The sequence below is a fragment of the Chiloscyllium punctatum genome, chromosome 28 (genome assembly GCF_047496795.1).
Source record: "Chiloscyllium punctatum isolate Juve2018m chromosome 28, sChiPun1.3, whole genome shotgun sequence".
Lineage (NCBI taxonomy): Eukaryota > Metazoa > Chordata > Chondrichthyes > Orectolobiformes > Hemiscylliidae > Chiloscyllium > Chiloscyllium punctatum.
In genome coordinates this window covers 11,019,664-11,043,872 of record NC_092766.1, presented here as the reverse complement: position 1 = coordinate 11,043,872, position 24,209 = coordinate 11,019,664, and the positions used below count along the sequence as shown (strand labels likewise).

Below are 24,209 nucleotides of genomic sequence, written 5' to 3'. Positions count from 1 at the left end.
ACCCCCCCACATATACTGACACACACACCCCCACATATACTGACACACACACACTCCCACATGTACTCCCACACAGATACACCCCCCACATATACTGACACACACACTCCCACATGTACTCAGATACACCCCCCCACATATACTGACACACACATTCCCACATATACTCACACACACTCTCACATGTACTCACAGATACACCCCCCCACATATACTGACACACACCCCCCCACATATACTGACACACACACCCCCACATATACTGACACACACACTCCCACATTTACTCACACACAGATACACCCCCCCACATATACTGACACACACCCCCCCACATATACTGACACACACCCCCCCACATATACTGACACACACACACTCCCACATATACTCACACACAGATACACCCCCCCACATATACTGACACACCCCCCCATATATACTGACACACACACACTCCCACATATACTCACACACAGATACACCCCCCCACATATACTGACACACACCCCCCCACATATACTGACACACACACACTCCCACATATACTGACACACACACGCCCACATGTACTCACAGATACACCCCCCCACATATACTGACACACACCCCCCCACATATACTGACACACACACACTCCCACATATACTGACACACACACGCCCACATGTACTCACAGATACACCCCCCCACATATACTGACACACACATTCCCACATGTACTCACACACAGATACACCCCCCCACATATACTGACACACACACACTCCCACATATACTCACACACAGATACACCCCCCCACATATACTGACACACACACCCCCACATATACTGACACACACCCCCCCACATATACTGACACACACACGCCCACATGTACTCACAGATACACCCCCCCACATATACTGACACACACATTCCCACATGTACTCACACACAGATACATCCCCCCACATATACTGACACACACCCCCCCACATATACTGACACACACACTCCCACATGTACTGACACACACCCCCCCACATATACTGACACACACACTCCCACATGTACTCCCACACACACACACCCCCCCACATATACTGACACCCCCACCCCCACATATACCTACACACACCCCCCCACATATACTGACACACACACACTCCCACATATACTCACACACTGATACACCCCCCCACATATACTGACACACACTCCCACACAGATACACCCCCCCACATATACTGACACACACACTCCCACATATACTGACACACACTCCCACATGTACTCACACACAGATACACCCCCCCCACATATACTGACACACACACTCCCACATATACACACATATACTCTTATACAGACACCCCACCCCCCACATATACTGACACACACACACACCCCATATATACGCACACACAGATACACGCCCCACATATACTCACACACACTCCACATGTACTCACACACAGATACACCCCCCACATATACACACACAGACACACACTCCCACATATACTCACACAGATACACACTCCCATATACACACACAGACACACATTCCCACATATACACACACAGACACATACTCCCACATATACTCACACAGATACACACTCCCATATACACACACAGACACACATTCCCACATATACACACACACGGACACACACTCCCACAAAAACACACATATACTCTCACACAGACACACACTCCTACATATACTCACAGACACACACTCCCACATATACTCTCACAGACACACACTCCCACATATACTCACACACAGACACACTCCCACACATACACACACACATGTACTCACAGACACACACTCCCACATATACACACAGACACACACTCCCACATATACACACACAGACACACATTCCCACATGTACACACACACTCCTACATATACTCACACACAGACACACACTCCCACATATACACACACAGACACACATTCCCACATATACACACACACTCCTACATATACTCACACACAGACACACACTCCTACATATACTCACACACAGACACACACTCCCACATATACACACACAGACACACACTCCCACATATACACACACACTCCTACATATACTCCCACACAGACACACACTCCTACATATACTCCCACACAGACACACACTCCTACATATACACACACAGACACACATTCCCACATATACACACACATATACTCTCACAGACACACACTCCCACATATACTCAATACATTCTCCCCCACAAATACTCTCACACAGACACACACAGCCCCATATACACCACCCCCATATACACACACACAGACCCCCCTGCTCCTCCCCCCTACCCCCACAAATACTCACACACACAGACACGCAGAATAACACACTCAGGGCTGCAGAGGCTCCACCTCTCGGCACAGTCAGGGTTTGTGCTTCTGCAGGTCTGTCTCCTACCCTACCCCTCTCCCCCCACCCAGGGGACACAGCTCACCTCCTGCTGCTGCTGAGGGGATCAGGTGGGAACAGGACTGCCACTCCCTTCCCTTCTACTCACCCCCATCCCCGCCAGAACACATCAGTCACAGCTCTCAGTGGGGGTGGGGAGGGGGACAAGCTGGGCATCGAGCGAAATCCCTCTGCCACCTCCGTGGCACGCCAAATTGGGCCAAGTGAGTGTTACGGGTACCCTGAGGTGCCCAGGGAAAGAAGCTGTTGTCAGGGGCAAAGAGGGTGGTGGAGGGAGAGGAAGCAGGAAAACAACAGGTAAACACACAAACAAACACACAGGCACACATATACAGGCACCCAGGTACAGGTGCACACATGCACACACTTACAAGTACACACATGCACACATATACAGGCGCCCAGGTACAGGTGCACACATGCACACACTTACAGGAACACAGACATACACACACAGGTACAAGCGTGCGTGCACACGGGCACACACGTACAGACACGTGTGTGCTCATGCTCATATACTCACAGACACACACTCCCACATATACACACACAGAGACACACTCCCACATATACACACACAGAGACACACTCCCACATATACACACACAGAGACACACTCCCATATATACACAGACACACACTCCCACATATACTCACACAGACACACATTCCCACATATACACACACACAGACACACCCTCCCACATATACTCACACAGACACACATTCCCACATATACACACACATAGACACACACTCCCACATATACACACACACAGACACACATTCCCACATATACACACACAGACACACATTCCCACATATACACACACACAGACACACATTCCCACATATACTCACACACAGACACACCCTCCCACATATATTCACACAGACACACATTCCCACATATACACACACATAGACACACACTCCCACATATACACACACACAGACACACATTCCCACATATACACACACACAGACACACATTCCCACATATACACACACACAGACACACCCTCCCACATATACACACACAGACACACACTCCCACATATACACACACAGAAACACACTCCCACATATACACACACAGAAACACACTCCCATATACTCACACATAGACACACACTCCCACACATGCTCACACACAGACACACATTCCCACATATACACACACACACAGACACACCCTCCCACATATACTCACACACAGACACACATTCCCACATTAACACACACAGAAACACACTCCCACATATACACACACAGAAACACACTCCCACATGTACTCACACACAGACACACTCCCACATGTACACACACAGACACACACTCCCACATGTACTCACACACAGACACACTCCCACATGTACACACACAGACACACACTCCCACATATACTCACACACAGACACACACTCCCACACATGCTCCCACACAGATACACAGATAGACAGACAGACACACACACACACACACACACCCCTTCCTGAAGGCTGCCACTTGCATTGTGAGGTGGTGCGAGCAGCAGAGAGTCTGGGAAGCCCATTCTCCATTCCCCCACCCCCACAAGGCCAAGGACACAGTTAGCAACAGATACAGAGAACGATAATACTGGGGTTGGGGGTGGGGCCGGGAGGAGCAGGAGTGTGAAGGAGGGAAGGGGAGGGGGTAAAGTAGGGGGTTCTGCTCCCTCCGAAGCGGCGGGTTAAGTAACGAGGCACCAGGACAGGCACTGCATGCGACGGGAGCAGCCCTTCACTTGGGCGTGCTGATGGACTGTGAGATGGGCCTGGGGGGGATCATGTCCAGCAGATACTCGCGCTGACGGTCCGCCAAGGACGAGCCCTTCTGACCTCCGACCCCAGCATTGATGTACGACATGCTGACCCCTGCGGGAGAAACGACAACAGCAACAAAACAAAAACAAGGAGGGCGAGAGAGAGAGAGAAAAAAGGAAACACGTCTGAGAGACAAATCCAGTCAGAAGGTAAGAGGTGTCGGGATTGATTAGTATTCATAGAGTCATAGAATCATTACAGTGTGTGAAGAGGCCATTCAGCCCATGCAGTCCGCACCGACTCTCCGAACAGCAACCCACCAACCCCTGTCCCTCTAACCAGCACATCCCTGGGCACTTTGGGACAATTTAGCATGGCCAATCCACCCTAACCTGCACATCCCTGGGGCACTATGGGACAATTTAGCATGGCCAATCCACCCTAACCTGCACATCCCTGGGCATTATGGGACAATTTAGCATGGCCAATCCACCCTAACCTGCACATCCCTGGGCACTATGGGACAATTTAGCATGGCCAATCCACCCTAACCTGCACATCCCTGGGCACTATGGGACAATTTAGCATGGCCAATCCACCCTAACCTGCACATCCCTGGGCACTATGGGACAATTTAGCACTGCCAATCCACCCTAACCTGCACATTCCTGGGCACTATGGGACAATTTAGCATGGCCAATCCACCCTAACCTGCACATCCCTGGGCACTACGGGATAATTTAGCATGGCCAATCCACCCTAACCTGCACATCCCTGGGCTCTAAGGGACAATTTAGCATGGCCAATCCACCCTAACCTGCACATCCCTGGGCACTATGGGACAATTTAGTATGGCCAATCCACCCTAACCTGCCCATCCCTGGGCACTACGGGACAATTTAGCATGGCCAATCCACCCTAACCTGCACATCCCTGGGCACTATGGGACAATTTAGCATGGCTAATCCACCCTAACCTGCACATCCCTGGGCACTATGGGACAATTTAGCACGGCCAATCCACCCTAACCTGCACATCCCTGGGCACTATGGGACAATTTAGCATGGCCAATCCACCCTAACCTGCACATCCCTGGGCACTATGGGACGATTTAGCATGGCCAATCCACCCTAACCTGCACATCCCTGGACACTATGGAACAATTTAGCATGGCCATCCACCCTAACCTGCACATCCCTGGGCACTATGGGACAATTTAGCATGGCCAATCCACCCTAACCTGCACATCCCTAGACACTACGGAACAATTTAGCATGGCCAATCCATCCTAACCTGCACATCCCTGGGCACTACGGGACAATTTAGCATGGCCAATCCACCCTAACCTGCACACCTCTGTACACTATGGGACAATTTAGCATGGCCAATTCACCCTCATCTGCACATCCCTGGGCACTATGGGACAATTTAGCATGGCCAATCCACCCTAACCTGCACATCCCTGGACACTATGGGACAATTCAACATGGCCAATCCACCCTAACCTGCACATCCCTGGGCACTATCGGACAATTCAACATGGCCAATCCACCCTAACCTACACACCCCTGTACACTATGGGACAATTTAGCATGGCCAATCCACCCTAACCTGCACATCCCTGGACACTATGGGACAATTCAACATGGCCAATCCACCCTAACCTGCACATCCCTGGACACTATGGGACAATTTAGCATGGTCAATCCACCCTAACCTGCACATCCCTGGGCACTTTGGGACAATTCAACATGACCAGTCCACCCTAACCTGCACATCCCTGGGCACTATGGGACAATTTAGCATGGCCAATCCACCCTTACCTGCACATCCCTGGACACTATGGGACAATTCAACATGGCCAATCCACCCTAACATGCACATCCCTGGACACTATGGGACAATTCAACATGGCCAATCCACCCTAACCTGCACATCCCTGGGGCACTATGGGACAATTCAACATGGCCAGTCCACCCTTACCTGCACATCCCTGGGCACTATTGGACAATTTAGCATGGCCAATCCACCCTTACCTGCACATCCCTGGGCACTACAGGACAATTTAGCATGGCCAATCCACCCTAACCTGCACATCCCTAGACACTACGGGACAATTTAGCATGGCCAATCCATCCTAACCTGCACATCCCTGGGCACTACGGGACAATTTAGCATGGCCAATCCACCCTAACCTGCACACCCCTGTACACTATGGGACAATTTAGCATGGCCAATTCACCCTCATCTGCACATCCCTGGGCACTATGGGACAATTTAGCATGGCCAATCCACCCTAACCTGCACATCCCTGGACACTATGGGACAATTCAACATGGCCAATCCACCCTAACCTGCACATCCCTGGGCACTATGGGACAATTCAACATGGCCAATCCACCCTAACCTACACACCCCTGTACACTATGGGACAATTTAGCATGGCCAATTCACCCTAATCTGCACATCCCTGGGCACTATGGGACAATTTAGCATGGCTAATCCACCCTAACCTGCACATCCCTGGACACTATGGGACAATTCAACATGGCCAATCCACCCTAACCTGCACATCCCTGGACACTATGGGACAATTTAGCATGGTCAATCCACCCTAACCTGCACATCCCTGGGCACTATGGGACAATTCAACATGGCCAATCCACCCTAACATGCACATCCCTGGACACTATGGGACAATTCAACATGGCCAATTCACCCTAATCTGCACATCCCTGGGCACTATGGGACAATTCAACATGGCCAATCCACCCTAACCTACACACCCCTGTACACTATGGGACAATTTAGCATGGCCAATTCACCCTAATCTGCACATCCCTGGGCACTATGGGACAATTTAGCATGGCCAATCCACCCTAACCTGCACATCCCTGGACACTATGGGACAATTCAACATGGCCAATCCACCCTAACCTGCACATCCCTGGGCACTATGGGACAATTTAGCATGGCCAATCCACCCTTACCTGCACATCCCTGGACACTATGGGACAATTCAACATGGCCAATCTACCCAAACATGCACATCCCTGGACACTATGGGACAATTCAACATGGCCAATCCACCCTAACATGCACATCCCTGGACACTATGGGATAATTCAACATGGTCAATCCACCCTAACCTGCACATCCCTGGGCACTATGGGACAATTCATCATGGTCAATCCACCTTAACCTGTACATCCCTGGGGCACTATGGGACAATTTAGCATGGCCAATCCACCCTAACCTGCACATCCCTGGGCACTGTGGGAGAATTTAGCACGGCCAATCCACCCTAACCTGCACATCCCTGGGCACTATGGGACAATTTAGCATGGCCAATCCACCCTCACCTGCACATCCCTGGGCACTATGGGACAATTTAGCATGGCCAATCCACCCTAACCTGCACATCTCTGGGCACTATGGGACAATTTAGCATCGCCAATCCACCCTAACCTGCACATCCCTGGACACTACAGGGACAATTTAGCATGGCCAATCCACCATAACCTGCACATCTCTGGGCACTATGGGACAATTTAGCATCGCCAATCCACCCTAACCTGCACATCCCTGGACACTATGGGACAATTCAACATGGCCAATCCACCCTAACCTGCACATCCCTGGGCACTATGGGACAATTTTGCATGGCCAATCCACCCTAACCTGCACATCCCTGGGCACTATGGGACAATTTAGCATGGCCAATCCACCCTAACCTGCACATCCCTGGGCACTATGGGACAATTTTGCATGGCCAATCCACCCTAACCTGCACATCCCTGGGCACTATGGGACAATTTAGCATGGCCAATCCACCCTAACCTGTACATCCCTGGGCACTATGGGACAATTTAGCATGGCCAATCCACCCTAACCTGCACATCCCTGGGCACTATGGGACAATTTAGCATGGCCAATCCACCCTAACCTGCACATCCCTGGGCACTATGGGACAATTTAGCATGGCCAATCCACCCTAACCTGTACATCCCTGGGCACTACGGGACAATTTAGCATGGCCAATCCCACCCTAACCTGCACATCCCTGGGCACTACGGGACAATTTAGCATGGCCAATCCCACCCTAACCTGCACATCCCTGGGCACTACGGGACAATTTAGCATGGCCAATCCACCCTAACCTGCATATCTTTGGATTGTGGGAGGAAACCGACACAGACAGGAGAATGTGCAAACCTCACACAGTCACCCCGAGGTTGGAGTAAATCCTGGGTCCCTAGCGCCATGAGGCAGCGGCGCTAACCTCTGAGCCACCGCGCCTGCCCCAGAAGGGGATGGGGCCCATCTCAGTTGGAGGGTGGGCACCCCAGGACAACCATGCCCGGTACAGCCCAGAGTTGTACCAATGAAACCACCTTTCCACTGAACCAAGTTGAAGGGAGTGGAGAGTGAGCGGGTTGGGGGCGGGAGGGGGGGGAGGTGGGGTTGGGGAGTTCAGAAGGGACTGCGCCCTGACGCTTGACCTCAAGATTAATCCCTGCGGCCCCTCAGCTTGGACTCGGGATGGAGGGGTGGTCTCTGCGCCCAGCGGCTGGGTGCCTGGACCTTGCCAACAGGCACTGGCAGGGGGCCAACGGGCTAGTGAAGGGCCAATGGGCGGGCGGCACTGGCAGGGTTTGTGCTCCCCCACCCGCCCTCCAGCTATGGGCAGAAGCCTCCAAGTCAGGACTGACCTGTGGGTTCCAGTGTGGGGTCAAAGGGAGCCATCGACTACCCTCCCCCCCCACCCCCCGCAACTCCCACTGGGCCTGGTGCCGCACTGAGGGAGTGCCACACTGCCCTCACAGTCAGAGCCGTTCCAAAGGGGTGGGCTGTCTCCAGTGGAACAGGGTGGGTGTGTGACTGAGATGCCTGGATGAGTGCTTCCCCCACACTCTCCACTCCCCCTCTACCCCCACAATGGTACGCCATACCCACTGCAGAGTGTGGCACTGATGCCACAGTGGCAGACTCAGGAACCCACTGCTGCTGCCCCCATCCCAATCCAGGCATCAATACGACCGGATTCTGGGGCTGCAGCCCAGGGATACCCAAGCAGGGCTAGGTCAAAGACAATGCTCACACAGCGACCCCCCCCACCCGCCCACCAAACTCCACCCTGGGCACCTTACGGACTGTTCACTGACCATTCGAAAGCTGGCCGCTGGGTTTGCAAACAGGTCCCCAAGTCTATCCTGAGCTGTGCTTCTGCTGTAACACACATCAGTTCACGTCACCTCAGGTTAAATTAATTTCGCCGAACCATCTTAATGTAGCGGAGAGCTCCCTCTACACTGTCGCCATCAAACACTCCCAGGACAGGAACAGCACAGGATTAGAGTAAAGCTCCCTCTACACTGTCACTATCAAACACTCTCAGGACAGGGACAGCACGGGGTTAGATACAGAGTAAAGCTCCTTCTATGTTGCCTCCCCATCAAATGCTGCCAGGACAGGGGCAGCACAGGATTAGGTACAGAGTAAAACTCCCTCTATATTGTCCCCACATCAAACACTCCCAGGACAGGGACAGCACTGGGTTAGATACACAGTAAAGCTTACTCTGCACTGTCGCCATTACACACTCCCAGGACAGGGACAGGGTTAGGTACAGAGTAAAGCACCCTCGACACTATCCCCAATCAAACACACCCAGGACAGGGACAGCACAGGGTTAAGACACAGAGTAAAGTTCCCTCTACACTATCCCCAATCAAGCATTCCCAGGACAGGGACAGCACGACGTTGGATACAGAGTAAAGCTCCCTCTACACTGACCCCCCCCCCCCCCCCATCCCAGGGACAGGGACAGCACGGGGTTAGATACAGAGTAAAGCTCCCTCTACACTGACCCCCCCCATCCCAGGGACAGGGACAGCACGGGGTTAGATACAGAGTAAAGCTCCCTCTACACTTTTCCCCCCCATCCCAGGGACAGGGACAGCACAGGGTTAGATACAGAGTAAAGCTCCCTCTACACTGTCCCCCATCCCAGGGACAAGGACAGCACGGGGTTAGATACAGAGTAAAGCTCCCTCTACACTGTCCCCCATCCTAGGGACAGGGACAGCACGGGGTTAGATACAGAGTAAAGCTCCCTCTACACTGTCTTCCCCATCCCAGGGACAGGGACAGCCAGGCGTTAGATACAGAGTAAAGCTTCCTCTACACTGTCCCTATTAAACACCCTAAGGCAGGGACAGATCAGGCTTAGATTCAGAGTAAAGCCTCCCCCTACTCTTATAAACTCAAAATAACGCTCCTCTACCCTTTTAAACTGAAAGTAAACATTCCTTTACTCGTTTTGCCTGAAGGTAAAGGACCTTCTACACAGCCCCCATCACAGACAGGATCTGTGTGTGGAAGTCACCCTCACAACCTGGACTCCAATCAGCACCAACCAATGGGGGGGGTGTCGTTTGTTTTAAATCCGGGAATGATTCCAAAGCCACCAGAAGCTGCCATGTTTCCCGCTGGGGCTGGGCACCACAAGAAAACGTCCCCTCTCTGACAGGAGCCTGGCCCGCTAGCTGCTGTACCCTGGCAGCACCGCGGCCGGGAGCTCCCTTACCCTCCACTGGGGCATTACTGCTCTTGCTCCACCACCACCCCCCCTCTCCCCCCCCACTCCACCCTCTGCCCACCCTCATCCGCCCACCAACAGCGCGCTCTCCTTTCTGGCAGTGCCAGCCCACCAGATGCAAACCAGCGACTCTCTCCCGGGCGCATGCTGTAATTGAAACGGTGGGCCACTACACGCAGGCCGCACGGAAACCCTATGCACAGTGAAACGTGTACGTACGCCCACCCCCCCACCCCGTCAAACAGAAGAAGAGGAAACATTCCACTTGTGGCCAACCCGCCCAAATAATGAATAAAATCCACTACAGGCCTCCCATTCGGCAGGGGGGAGGGGCCGGGTTGGCGTTTAAGGCACCAATTGGGGGGGCCAATCTGATTCCCACAGCCGCCGGGTTTAATGGCGGGCTGTTTACCCAGAGTGCACGGCGACCGGGAAAGTGCCCTATCGTGGACTGGAACGCCTTCGCCTGTGGGTCCGACACCAGACCTCCCCCTCGACCCCTCCCTCCCCCACCCCCCCCAGCCTCCGCGCAGGAGAGGAGAGCTCAAAACGACACACTCGAAGGGGAGAGAACAGAGCAGGGTGGAAGGGGTGTGAGGAGGGGAGGGGGGAGGGGGGAAGGGGTCCGCCTTTTCTTTTCGTTACAGGTTTCACTGTGCAGGGAGGTGGTCCAGAGGTGAAGCAAAGACAGACCCGAAGGCCGCTTGAGCGCCGCGCGGCCGAGCAGAGAGCGTTTGTGTCTACCTGAGCTGGTGAAGTACGGCCTTTGTCCTCGGCTGGGGGCTCCGCTCCGCACTGCATGCTTACCTGGCATGCCTAGGAGACCGCTGGCCACGTGCAGCTGGGGGCCCTGGGCAAAGTTGGAGAGCACACTGCGAGCGGAGGTGTGGAGCCCTCGCTGGAGCGATGACTGGGACTGGGGCGGCTGCTGTAGGAGGGAAGAACACACACGAGAGACACGGAGGGTGAGCGGCGCACTGCAAACGGGGTGGGGGGGGGGGGGGAGGGGGAAGGGGGAAGGTGGCAGAGGTGCTGTCTCAGCATCGCCACAGCCACGGTTCAATCCAGCCAGCACACACCAGGAACCAGTCTGCTTTCACTGCTGACTGACCTGGGAGTGTTCGACTGGGGCCGGGGGGGGGGGCGGATAATACAGAAACAGCTCCACGCTCTATCTGACCCTTTGCTGTCCCCACCTTCAGTGTTTCATTTGGACAGAGTAAAGGGAGCTGTACGTTTCATTCAGAAAAGTAAAGAGGGCTTTACTCTCCATCTAATGCCTTGCTGGCTCTGTCCTTGGGAGTGTTTGATGGGGAACAGTGTAGAGGGAGCTTTACGCTGTCTCTAACCCTGTGCTGTCCCTGTCCTGGGTGTGTTTGATGGGGGGGGGAACAGTGTCGATGGAGCTTTACTCTGTATCTAACGCCATGCTGTCTCTGTCCTGGGAATGTTTGATGGGGAACAGTGTAGAGAGAGCTTTACACTGTCTCTAACCCTGTGCCGTCCCTGTCCTGGGTGTGTTTGATGGGGGGGGGGGAATAGTGTCGATGGAGTTTTACTCTGTATCTAACGCCATGCTGTCTCTGTCCTGGGAATGTTTGATGGGGGACAATGTAGAGGTAGCTTTATTCTGTATCTAATGCCGTGCTGTCCCTCTCCTGGGAGTGTTTGATGGGGGAGCATTGAAGAGGCAGTTTTACTTTGTAACTAACCCCATACTCTCCCTGCCCTTGGTGTGTTTATTAGGGACAGTGTAAGAGGGAGCTTTACTCTCTATCTAACTCTGTACTACCCCTATCCTGTGAGAGTTTGCTGGGGACAGTGTCAAGGGAAGTTAATATTTAATTTAAAACATTAGAGGGAGGTTTTCTCGTATCTAATCACAAAGAGTCATAGAGTCCCTCAAGGTCTACAACACAGACCCTTTAGTCGAACGTGTCTGTGTCACCATTTCCCAATTGAAACTAGTCCCATTTGTCTGCGTTTGGTCCATATCCCTCCAGACCTATCCCATCCATGTTCCTGTCCAAAGGTTTGTTCAATGACAAAACTGTAACTCTCCTCCACCTCTACCTCTGGCAGCCTGACCCAGACACTCATCACCCTCTGCACGAAAAAATTGCCCCTCTAGTTTTCGACTCCCCTACCCTGTCGGCTTATCTACCTTATCTATGCTTCTCATGATGTTATAGACCCCGATGAGGTCGCCCCTATGCTCCAGGGAAAGAAGTCCCAGTCGATCCAACCTCTCCTTTTAACCCAACCTTCCAGTCCACATAACATCCTAGTAAACCTTTTCTGCTCCCTTTCGAGTTTAATAATATCCTTTCTACAGTAGGATGACCAGAACTGCACGTGGTATTGCAAATGTGGCCTCACCAACTGCAACTAAACGTTCCAACTCCTGTACTCAATACCCTGACCGATGGAAGCTTGCTTTACCACCCTGTCTACCTTCTACGCTCAGGGAGCTATGGAGTGTTGTACCTGTGCTGGGATTGTTCAATGGGTACAGTCTCGAGGAAGATTTACTCGGTATTTAACCCTGTACTGTCCTGTTCGGGGAGGGGGTGTTTGATGGGGTAACACTGTGGTGGGAGCTTGACTCACAGCTTACTTTGGGTGGAAGTGAGTAGAGAGAGCTTTGCTATCATATCAAAAGAGTAGAGGGAGCTTCTCCCTGTACCTGACCTGTCACTGTTCTGGGAGTATTTCATGGGCATCTTTACTTTCAGATTGTAAGCGTACATGAAAGTTTAAAAGAGTTGAGGGAATTCTACTTCCTAGTTTTCCATTAGAACACATGTAGGAGCAGTATTGGGCCATTAGGCCCAGCAAGTCTGCTCCACCATTTAATTGTAGCTGGTGTGTTTCTCAACCCTATTCGCCTGCCCTCTTGCTGTAACCCTCGACCTCCCTCTAACCCTCCCCCACCCCCCTTCCTATAATCAAGGACCTATCCCTGCCTTCAATACAATCAGTGACTTGGCCTCCACAGCCAACAGTCTTCACAGATTCCCCACCCTCCGGCTGAAGTAATCGCTCCTCATCTGAGTTCGAAAAGGCCACCCCTTCGCTCTGAGGCTGTGCCCTCTGGTCCTAGACGTCCCCCGCCCGTGGAAACATCTTCCCCATGTCCAGTCTATCTGTGCGTTTCAATCAGACCCACTACACTCACCTCTGCCCCCCGAGTCTCTCTGATATTGCTAATGGTGTCTTCTCCTGTGAAAACCGACGCAAAGTATGTATTCAGTTCCTCAGCCATTTCTTCGTTTCCCCTTACTACTTCTCGAACCTCACTTCCTAGCAATCCAAAGTCCACTCGTGCCTCTTTCATAACTTGAGGATATCCTAATTAAAGAAACTCTTGCAATCTCCCTTTACGTTACGAGCTCGCTTACTCCGATATCTTCTTCACAGCTTATTGCTTTCTTCAGTTATGGTCACACGATTTTAAGAGGCTACCCACTCATTGTCACCACAGTTTCCCCTTTGCTTTCACTTCCCTGGTCAGCTATGGTGGCCTCATCCTGCCTTCAGGAAGCTGTGTCGTCCTTGGGATGAATGCCTGGTGTGCCTCCCAAATGACCCGCTGAAACTCCTGCTGATCCACTGTCTTCCCTTCCAATCAACCCTGGCCAGCTCCTCCCTCATGTCTTTGTAGCTCCCTCTACACTCCTTCACTCCATCCGATTCCAGCCTCTCCCTCACAAACTGCAGGGTGAATTCGATCACTTCATGGTCACTGCCTGTCCCTGGGGCTGCTTTACCTGCACCTCCCTCATCAAGTCTGCCTCATTAAACATCGCCAAATGCACAATTGCCTGGTCCCCAGTGAGAACTACCGTCAACCGCTCCAGAAAGTTACCTCGCAGACAATCCACAACTTCCTTTCCTTGAGATCTGCTCCCAACCTCATTTCCAGGTCCACCTGTACACCCCTGTGATTACTGTGAGAGTGCCTTGCTTATACACTTTTACTATTTCCTGATTTATTTTCTTTCTCACGGCCTGACGATTGCCAGGAGACCTTTCGATCAGGGTCCTTCTTTCTTTGTTTGCAGTTTCTCAACTCTATCCGCACAGATTCGACACCTTCCAACTCTATGTCACTTCTCGTTTTCAATTTAATTTCATTTCTTACTAGCAAGGGGTCTCCGACACCTCTGCCCACCTGTCTGTCCTTTCGATAGGATGTGTATCCTTGGATATTTAATTCGCAGCCCTGCTCCCCTTGCAGTTTCTGTGATACCCACAGAGATACCCATGCCTGACAACTTCAATTGGGGCTATTTCCTTCCTTTCAGCACTGCGGGCTTTAAGTGCTTCCTTTGACTGATCCTCTTTCTCACAGTTTGTGCCCTCACCTGCTGTGCCTGAAGTGCAAATCCTGACCCTTTGCATGCTCTCTGTCCTGACAGTTGGACAGTGGTTAACACTATTGCCTCAGCGTGAGGGAGTCACGTTCAATTCCACCCTTGGGGCGACTGTCTGTGTGGAGTTTGCACATTCTCCCTGTGCCTGTGTGGGTTTCCTCCCACAGTCCAAAGATGTGCAGGTTAGGGTGGATTGGCCATGCTAAATTGTCCCATAGTGCCCAGGGATGTGCAGGTTAGGGTGGATTGGCCATGCTAAATTGTCCCATAATGCCCAGGGATGTGCAGGTTAGGGTGGATTGGCCATGCTAAATTGTCCCATAGTGCCCAGGGATGTGCAGGTTAGGGTGGATTGGCCATGCTAAATTGTCCCATAATGCCCAGGGATGTGCAGGTTAGGGTGGATTGGCCATGCTAAATTGTCCCATAGTGCCCAGGGATGTGCAGGTTAGGGTGGATTGGCCATGCTAAATTGTCCCATAGTGCCCAGGGATGTGCAGGTTAGGGTGGATTGGCCATGCTAAATTGTCCCATAGTGCCCAGGGATGTGCAGGTTAGGCTGGATTAGTCAGGGTTAAATGTAAAGTGATAAGGTAGGGGAATGCGAAGGTTACTCTTCGGAGATTCGGTATGAAGTTGTTGGGTCGAAGAGCCTATTTCCACACTGTCGGGAGCCTATGAAAACCTGCGCTGAGCCCACCCCACCCTGAACACTTTCCTAATTCTCCATCCAGCCTAACCCACTGGCCTATTATTTAGTTTAAAGCCTTACTTATGGGATTATACCAGGAGTCTGGTCCCAGCAAAACCTTGGTGAAGCCCATCCTATCGGAACAGCTCCTTCCTTCCTCATGGAGGACAGTGTAGAGGTAGCTTTACTCTGTATCTAACCCAGAGCTGACCTTGTCCTGGGAGTGTTTGATGGGGAACAGTGTAGAAGGAGCTTCACTCTGTATCTAATCCAGAGCTGTGTCTGTCCTGGGAGTGTTTGATGGGGGGACAGTGTAAAGAGAGCTTTACTCTGCATCTAACCCCATGCTGTCCCTGTCTTGGGAGTGATTGATGAGGGATCAGTGTAGAGGGAGCTTCACTCTTTATCTAACCCAGAGCTGTGTCTGCCCTGTGAGTGTTTGATGGGGGAACAGTTTACAGGGAGCGTTACTCTGTATCTAACTCCATGCTGTCCCTGTCCTGTGAGTGTTTGATGGGGACAGTGTAGTGGGAGCTTTACTCTGTATCTAAGCCCATGCTGTCCCTGTCAGAGAGTCATAGAGATGTACAGCACGGAGTCAGACCCTTCAGTCCAACCCGTCCATGCTGGCCAGATATCCCAACCCAATCTAGTCCCATTGGCCAGCACTTGGCCCATATCCCCCCAAACCCTTCCTATTCATCTACCCATCCAGATGCCTTTTAAATGCTGTCATTATACCAGCCCCCACCACTTCCTCTGGCAACTCATTCCACACATGTACCACCCTCTGGGTGAAAAAGTTGCCCCTTAGGTCTCTTTTATATCTTTCCCCTCTCACCCTAAACCTATGCCCCTCTAGTTCTGGACTCCCCCCCCGCCCCAGGGAAAAGACCTTGTTTATTTACCCTATCCATGCTCCTCATGATTTTATAAACCTCTATAAGGTCACCCCTCAGCCTCCGACGCTCCAGGGAAAACAGCCCCAGCCTATTCAGCCTCTCCCTGTAGCTCAAACCCTCCAACCCTTGCAAATCTTTTCTGAACCTTTTCAAGATTCCCAACATCTTTTCGATAGGAAGGAGACCAGAATTGCACGCAATATTCCAACAGTGGCCTAACCAATGTCCTGTACAGCTACAACATGACCTCCCAACTCCTGTACTCAATACTCTGACCAATAAAGGAAAGCATACCAAACGCCTTCTTCACTATCCTATCTACCTGCGACTCCACTTTCAAGGAGCTATGAACCTGCACTCCAAGGTCTCTTTGTTCAGCAACACTCCCTAGGACCTTACCATTAAGTGTATAAGTCCTGCTAAGATTTACTTTCCCAAAATGCAGCCCCTCACATTTATCTGAATTAAACTCCATCTGCCACTTCTCAGCCCATTGGCCCATCTGGTCCAGATCCTGTTGTAATCTGAGGTAACCCCCTTCGCTGTCCACTACACCTCCAATTTTGGGTCATCTGCAAACGTACTAACTGTACCTCTTATGTTTGCATCCAAATCATTTATATACATGATTAAAAGAAGTGGACCTTGTGGCACTCCACTGGTCACAGGCCTCCAGTCTGAAAAACAACCCTCCACCACCACCCTCTGTCTTCTCCCTTTGAGCCAGTTCTGTATCCAAATGGCTAGTTCTCCCTGTATTCCATGAGATCTAACCTTACTAACCAGTCTCCCATGGGGAACCTTGTCGAATACGTTAGTGAAGTCCATATAGATCACATCTACCACTCTGCCCTCATCAATCCTCTTTGTTACTTCTTCAAAAAACTCAATCAAGTTTGTGAGACAGGATTTCCCTCGCATAAAGCCATATTGACTATCCCGAATTAGTCCTTGCCTTTCCAAATACATGCACATCCTGTCCTGGTACTATTTGATGGAGGACAGTGTAGAGGGACCCCATGCTGTCCCTTGTCCTGGGAATGTTCGATGGGGAGGGGGGAGACAGTGCAGAGGGAGCTTTACTCTGTATCTAACCTCATGCTGTCCTTGTCCTGGGAGTGTTCGATGGGGAGGGGGGAGAGACAGTGCAGAGGGAGCTTTACTCTGTATCTAACCTCATGCTGTCCTTGTCCTGGGAGTGTTCGATGGGGAGGGGGGAGAGACAGTGCAGAGGGAGCTTTACTCTGTATCTAACCCCATGCTGTCCTTGTCCTGGGAGTGTTCGATGGGGAGGGGGGAGAGACAGTGCAGAGGGAGCTTTACTCTGTATCTAACCTCATGCTGTCCTTGTCCTGGGAGTGTTCGATGGGGAAGGGGGGAGAGACAGTGCAGAGGGAGCTTTACTCTGTATCTAACCTCATGCTGTCCTTGTCCTGGGAGTGTTCGATGGGGAGGGGGGGAGCGCTCTAGAGAATGAAGCACCACGGGCTGAGCGGACTCATTCAGCGCCACAAACGGGTTTGGTGACCTCGGCGGGGTTCCCCCACCACGTCCCGCTTCAATGTGCCCACATGGCGGGTGGCACAGAGTGCTGAGCCAGGTGCACAGGAGGGTGAGCCGCAGGTTTGAGACGGAGCGGGGGTGGGGTGGTGGGGTCTGTGTGGCCGGAGAGGGAACGGTGAGTGGGGGAGGGGGGAGGGGGAGTCTGGACAGCAGCCCGCGCGATGTCAGATGTAGCCAGGTGCCCCTCAGAGGGCCCCATCTTGCAGTGGCTATCCAGTGACTCTCCCTCTCACTGGTGGTGGTGGTGGGGGGTTGGGGGGGGGGGGGGGGGGGGGGGGGTTGGCTTACCTGGCGGAGAGGGTGGTGCCTGATCACCGGCTCGGGTTTACTCATTGGCACACCGGTGGGTGCAGACGTCGGAGACACCGAGACGGTCGCTGCTTGCTGCTGTATCCGCTGCTCGATTTCCTGCGGGGGGGGGGGGGGGGGATGGGGGGCAGAGACGGGTGGGTCAAGACTAGCAGCGGGTCAGAGGCCCCACCGCGACACGCACTGACACGGCATCTGTAACGACCCCGCGGTTTCACCGAGACAAAATCTGACACCGCACACCGAGCAGAACACAGAGGGAGAGAGAGAGAACGTGAAAAGGTTTGGATGTGAGAGAAGATTGAGTGAGAGAGAGAGAGAAAGAAGAATGAAAAAGAGGGAAAAAAAGAAATTGAGAGATAAAGGAGCAACAAAGGAGAGAGAGATGCAGAAAGGGAGACGCACACACCCACAGAGGGAGACAGATAGTGAGAGCAAGTGAGATAGATAGAGAGAGGCAGAGACACACAGAGAGAAAGAAAAGAAACAGAGAGAGAGTGAGTGAGAGACAGAAAGAGAGACAGAGAAAGAAAGAGAGAGACAAAGAGAGACAGAGAGGAAGAGAAAGAGAGACTTAGAAGAGATAGACAGAGAGAGCAAGAGACAGAGTGAGAAAGAGAAAGAGACAGAGAGAGAGAGAGAGAGAGAGAGAGAGAGACAGGGACAGAGACAAAGTGAGAGACAGGCACAGAGAGAAAGAGAGACAGACAGACAGACAGACAGAAAGAGAGACAGAGAAAGAAAGACAGAGACAAAGAGAGACTGAGAGGAAGAGAAAAAAAGAAGGAGAAGAGAGAGAGAGAGAGAGAGAGAGAGAGAGGGACAGGGTCAGAGAGACAAAGTGAGAGACAAACAGAGGAAGAGGGAGACCTGTCTTTGTGAACCAGCGATGGGAATTTCAGTCCAACGAGGGAACCTTTGCATCACATTTCAGAGTGAACCACAGCACTGAGGGCCAGGAGTCACATGTAGTGGTAGACTGGGTCAGGATACCTGATTTCCTTCATTGACGAGACTCAGGTGAACCAGTTGGGGGTGGTTTTAAACTTTCAACCCACATCCTGACAGAAAAGCCTGGTGTTTTCATCTCAGACTCACTCAAACAGAACACTCCAAACTGGAATCGCCCTTCAGGGCTGATCCAGCACTGGGACATGCCCCCCCTTGGGCCAGTGGGAATGCCCAGACCGGGTGGTCATCGGTCGGGGAGGCAAGTGACTCGATCTGAACGCTCGCTGGAGTCTAAACCCACTCCCCCTCTCCATTTCAGACATGTGAAGGGTTCTCTTAATGGGGTGGCGCGAGAAGGAACCGGGGGCGGCACGATGGCTCAGAGCTCAGCACCGTTGCCTTACAGGGTCCCGGGTTCCAACCGAGCCACGGGGCATCTGTCTGTGTGGAGTTTCAATGTTCTCCCCTGATGTCTGTGTGGGTTTCCTCCGGGTGCTCCAGTTTCCTCCCACACTCCAAAGATGTACAGGTTAGGGTGGATTGGCCATGGGAAATTGTCCCCTAGTGCCCAGGGATGTGCAGGTTAGGGTGGATTGGCCATGCTAAATTGTCCCATAGTGCCCAGGGATGTGCAGGTTAGGGTGGATTGGCCATGCTAAATTGTCCCATAGTGCCCAGAGATGTGCAGGTTAGGGTGGATTGGCCATGCTAAATTGTCCCATAGTGCCCAGAGATGTGCAGGTTAGGGTGGATTGGCCATGCTAAATTGTCCCATAGTGCCCAGAGATGTGCAGGTTAGGGTTCATTGGCCATGCTAAATTGTCCCATAGTGCCCAGGGATGTACAGGTTAGGGTGGATTGGCCATGCTAAATTGTCCCATAGTGCCCAGGGATGTGCAGGTTAGGGTGGATTGACCATGCTAAATTGTCCCATAGTGCCCAGGGATGTGCAGGTCAGGTGCATTAGTCAGGTGTAAATGTAGAGTAATAGGTTAGGGGAATGGGTCTGGATGGGTTCCTCTTTGGAGGGTTGGTGTGGACCTGTTGGGAGGAAGGGCCTGTCTCCACACTGCCGGGATTGTATGAAGATTGCAGGACTGTGAGGGAGGAGGAACGGTTCCCTCAGCCCGTGGAGGGCGTGGACTATCGGAGGAGTCGCTGACAGGCGTGGAGACGGCCCGAGGGGCCGAACGGCCTGAAGGCTGGCCGACTGGGCGAGCAGTACCTGCTCCTGCTGCAAGGCTTTGACAAACGCGGTCTTCAGCCGGTTGGTGTGCTCCGCCTTGAGCGCCTTCTTCTGGTTGGAGGTCACGCATTGCTCACACAGGATGCTCCCGCTCCGCTCCTGCTTCCAGTGGGGAGTGAAGTCCGTCCGACACTGGGAGCACACAAACGGGTCGATCTGCGACAGCTGCAATCGCCCCTTCCCTGGAAGGAGGGAGAAGAGCATGCACGGAGACACAGAGAGAGAGAGAGAGAGAGAGAGAGAGAAAACGACATGAGATCCTCCTCGAGTTACTGTGTATCTCACCACCTGTGCGAAACTGGCTGGGATGGCATCTGTCAGGGAAGGGGTGGAAATTCGGATTATGCCCTCCTTGGTTGAACAGCCAGCAAACAAGTCACATTATCGCTGCAGGGGATCACCGTGATGAGGCTCAGAAGAAAGCACACAGGATTCCGGGAATAACAGACAGAGGCCGAGAGCACAAAGAATCATAGGATCCCGACATCGAATCCACACACAAACCCTCCGAACAGCATCCCACCCAGACCCACCCAGCCGCCCTCTCTCTGTAACCCTGCTCTTCCCATGGCCAATCCACCCTCACCTACACATCCCTGGGCACTATGGGACAATTTAGCATGGCCAATCCACCCTAACCTGCACATCCCTGGACACTATGGGACAATTTAGCATGCCCAATCCACCCTAACCTGCACATCCCTGGGCACTATGGGACAATTTAGCATGGCCAATCCACCCCAACCTACACATCTCTGGGCACTATGGGACAATTTAGCACGGCCAATCCACCCTAACCTGCACAACCCTGGGCACTATGGGACAATTTAGCATGGCCAATCCACCCTAACCTGCACGTTCCTGGGGCACTATGGGACAATTTAGCATGGCCAATCCACCCTAACCTGCACATCCCTGGGCCCTATGGGACAATTTAGCACGGCCAATCCACCCTAACCTGCACAACCCTGGGCACTATGGGACAATTTAGCATGGCCAATCCACCCTAACCTGCACATCCCTGGGCACTATGGGACAATTTAGCATGGCCAATCCACCTTAACCTGCACATCCCTGGGCACTATGGGACAATTTAGCACGGCCAATCCACCTTAACCTGCACATCACTGGGCACTATGGGACAATTTACCACGGCCATTCCACCTTAACCTGCACATCCCTGGGCACTATGGGACAATTTAGTATGGCCAATCCACCCTAACCTGCACATCCCTGGGCACTATGGGACAATTTAGCATGGCCAATCCACTCTAACCTAATGTTTGATGAGGGGACAGTGTAGAGGGAGCCCCCTAGTGTTTGATACGGGGACAATGTAGAGGTAGCTTTACTCTGTATCTAACCCAGTGCTGTCCCCGTAACCTGCACATCTTTGGACTGAGAGTGGAAATCCACACAGACTTGGGGAGAATGTGCCAACTCCACATAGACAGTCACCTGAGGCTGGAATTGAACCTGGATCCCGGGTACCGTGAGGCAGCGGTGCTAACCACTGAGCCACTGTGATCCTTTTGAATCTTGCTGGATCAGGTGCAATTCCGGGCCCCTGCACCAGAGGAAGCCCACGGAAAGGGGGGCATGTCCCCACAGCATTAACCAAAGCCTCCTGATTAACCAGACCATGACATCACCACAATCCTCCTTGTACACAGTTTTCTTTATGAAAGACTTGACAAAATCCTTGATGACGAGAACAGGTTAGAAGCAGGAGGTGGCCATTCGGCCCTCGAGACTCCTCAATACAATCGTGGCCGATCTCGTTTTAACCTGAACTCTACGACCCTGCATAATTCTTCATCCCCTGGGTCATTGCCAGGAATCTATCACCATCTGCCTTCAAAGTTGTGAAAGATTCAGCATTCATTGCTTTTGAAGAAGGGAATTCCAAACACTCAGAAACCCCCTGAAAGAGAAAACATTTCCTCGTCTCTGCTTCACAGAGACACCTCTGATTTTTGTGATTCTTGGAGTTCAGCATTTTCCCACGAGATGCATAATCCTGTCCACATCCACCCTCCCTCAGGAACCTGGGCGTTTCAATACCGTCAACTTCAAAACTCCAGCGCATGCAAGACAAGCCCGCCCAATCTTTTCTCAAAAGGCAATGCATTCGTAGAGGGTTTTAGTCTGGTCAACCTTCCAATGCATTAAGATGCTTCTGTAAGGGCTGAAGCTATTCCTGTACAACATCCCTGTAAGACGACAACTCCTTATCTGCATTCAATTCCCCTCGCAATAAACCCTAACATCCTACTAGCTTTCCCAATTACCGCTGTACCAGGAGGTAAGCCTTGTGTGATGCATGAACTGGGACACCCAGATGCCCTTGCACCATGCGTGACCTGACGGACGAGGGGCTGAACTGGCAAGACCCTTGCGCGTTGGGAGCGGGGGGGGGCGGGCTGCAGCTCAGGGGTATTCTGCTCACCTTGGCTCTCGATGACGCTCTGCACCACCTCCTCCAGGCCCAGCATGTAGATGAACTCGTTGTTGGCAGCGCTGGGCAGGAAGTTGAGCATCGGCGGCGAGGGCTTGGGGGGTGGGATCTCCAGGAGGGTCTTCTCGAGCTGCTTGCGCAGGGCCAGCTTGGCAGCAGCCTGGCTACTGGCCGGGTCACTCAGGCCGCCGGGGCTGGACAGTGCCGGGCTGGCGCCCCCTGCTGTCGTCAGGCTCGACTGCACGTGGGGCTGGACGTTCATGTAGATGGTGGACGGGGGTGGTCCGAGGCGATGGGATGGACGAGCCTGTCTGCTGGAGGGGCAAAGAGAGAGAGAGAGAGAGAGAGAGAGACATGGGGGGGGGGGAAGAGACATTTATCCAGAGAGAAAGAGAGAGAGAGACACGGGGAGAGAGACATTTATCGAGAGAGAGAGAGAGGGAGATGGTGGTTGCGAATGTAGACAGACAGATGTAAGGTGGGGGATGAGAGAGAGAGAGAGAGGGAGAGAGGGGACAGAGAGAGAGAGGGATATATCACATATATATAAAACATATACATATGTATAGTGAGCGAGAGAGAGAAAAGGATGGAGAGACACAGATGGCAGGGTGAACAGGCAGAGAGAGAGGGAGAGAGAGGAAGGGGAAGGGGTAGGGAGAGAGAGAGAGACAGAGGAGGGGGAGAGAAAGAGAGGAAGAGACAAAGTGAGGGAGAGAGAGATATATAGAGAGGGAGATATAGAGAGAGAGAGAGAGAGAGATGGGGGGGAGTGAGTGAGCAGAGGGACAGAGAGAGAGAGAGAGCGAGCGAGCAGAGGGCCAGAGAGAGAGAGAGAGAGAGAGAGAGAGAGAGCGCGCGCGAGCGAGCAGAGGGA

General features: G+C 52.4%; 1 protein-coding gene across 1 annotated transcript; it reads right to left on the bottom strand.

Annotated features, from left to right (window-relative positions):
- Positions 1 to 2,334: 2,334 nt before the first annotated feature.
- On the bottom strand, positions 2,335 to 23,644 carry LOC140453995 (transcriptional repressor p66-beta-like). The gene is made up of 5 exons (XM_072548909.1): positions 23,324 to 23,644; positions 20,854 to 21,056; positions 18,657 to 18,776; positions 11,581 to 11,764; positions 2,335 to 4,346 (listed from the first exon to the last, which is right to left on the bottom strand). The coding sequence occupies exons 1-5, from the start codon at positions 23,592 to 23,594 to the stop codon at positions 4,213 to 4,215; spliced, it is 912 nt and encodes a 303-aa protein (XP_072405010.1). The 5' UTR covers positions 23,595 to 23,644; the 3' UTR covers positions 2,335 to 4,212.
- Positions 23,645 to 24,209: the final 565 nt, after the last annotated feature.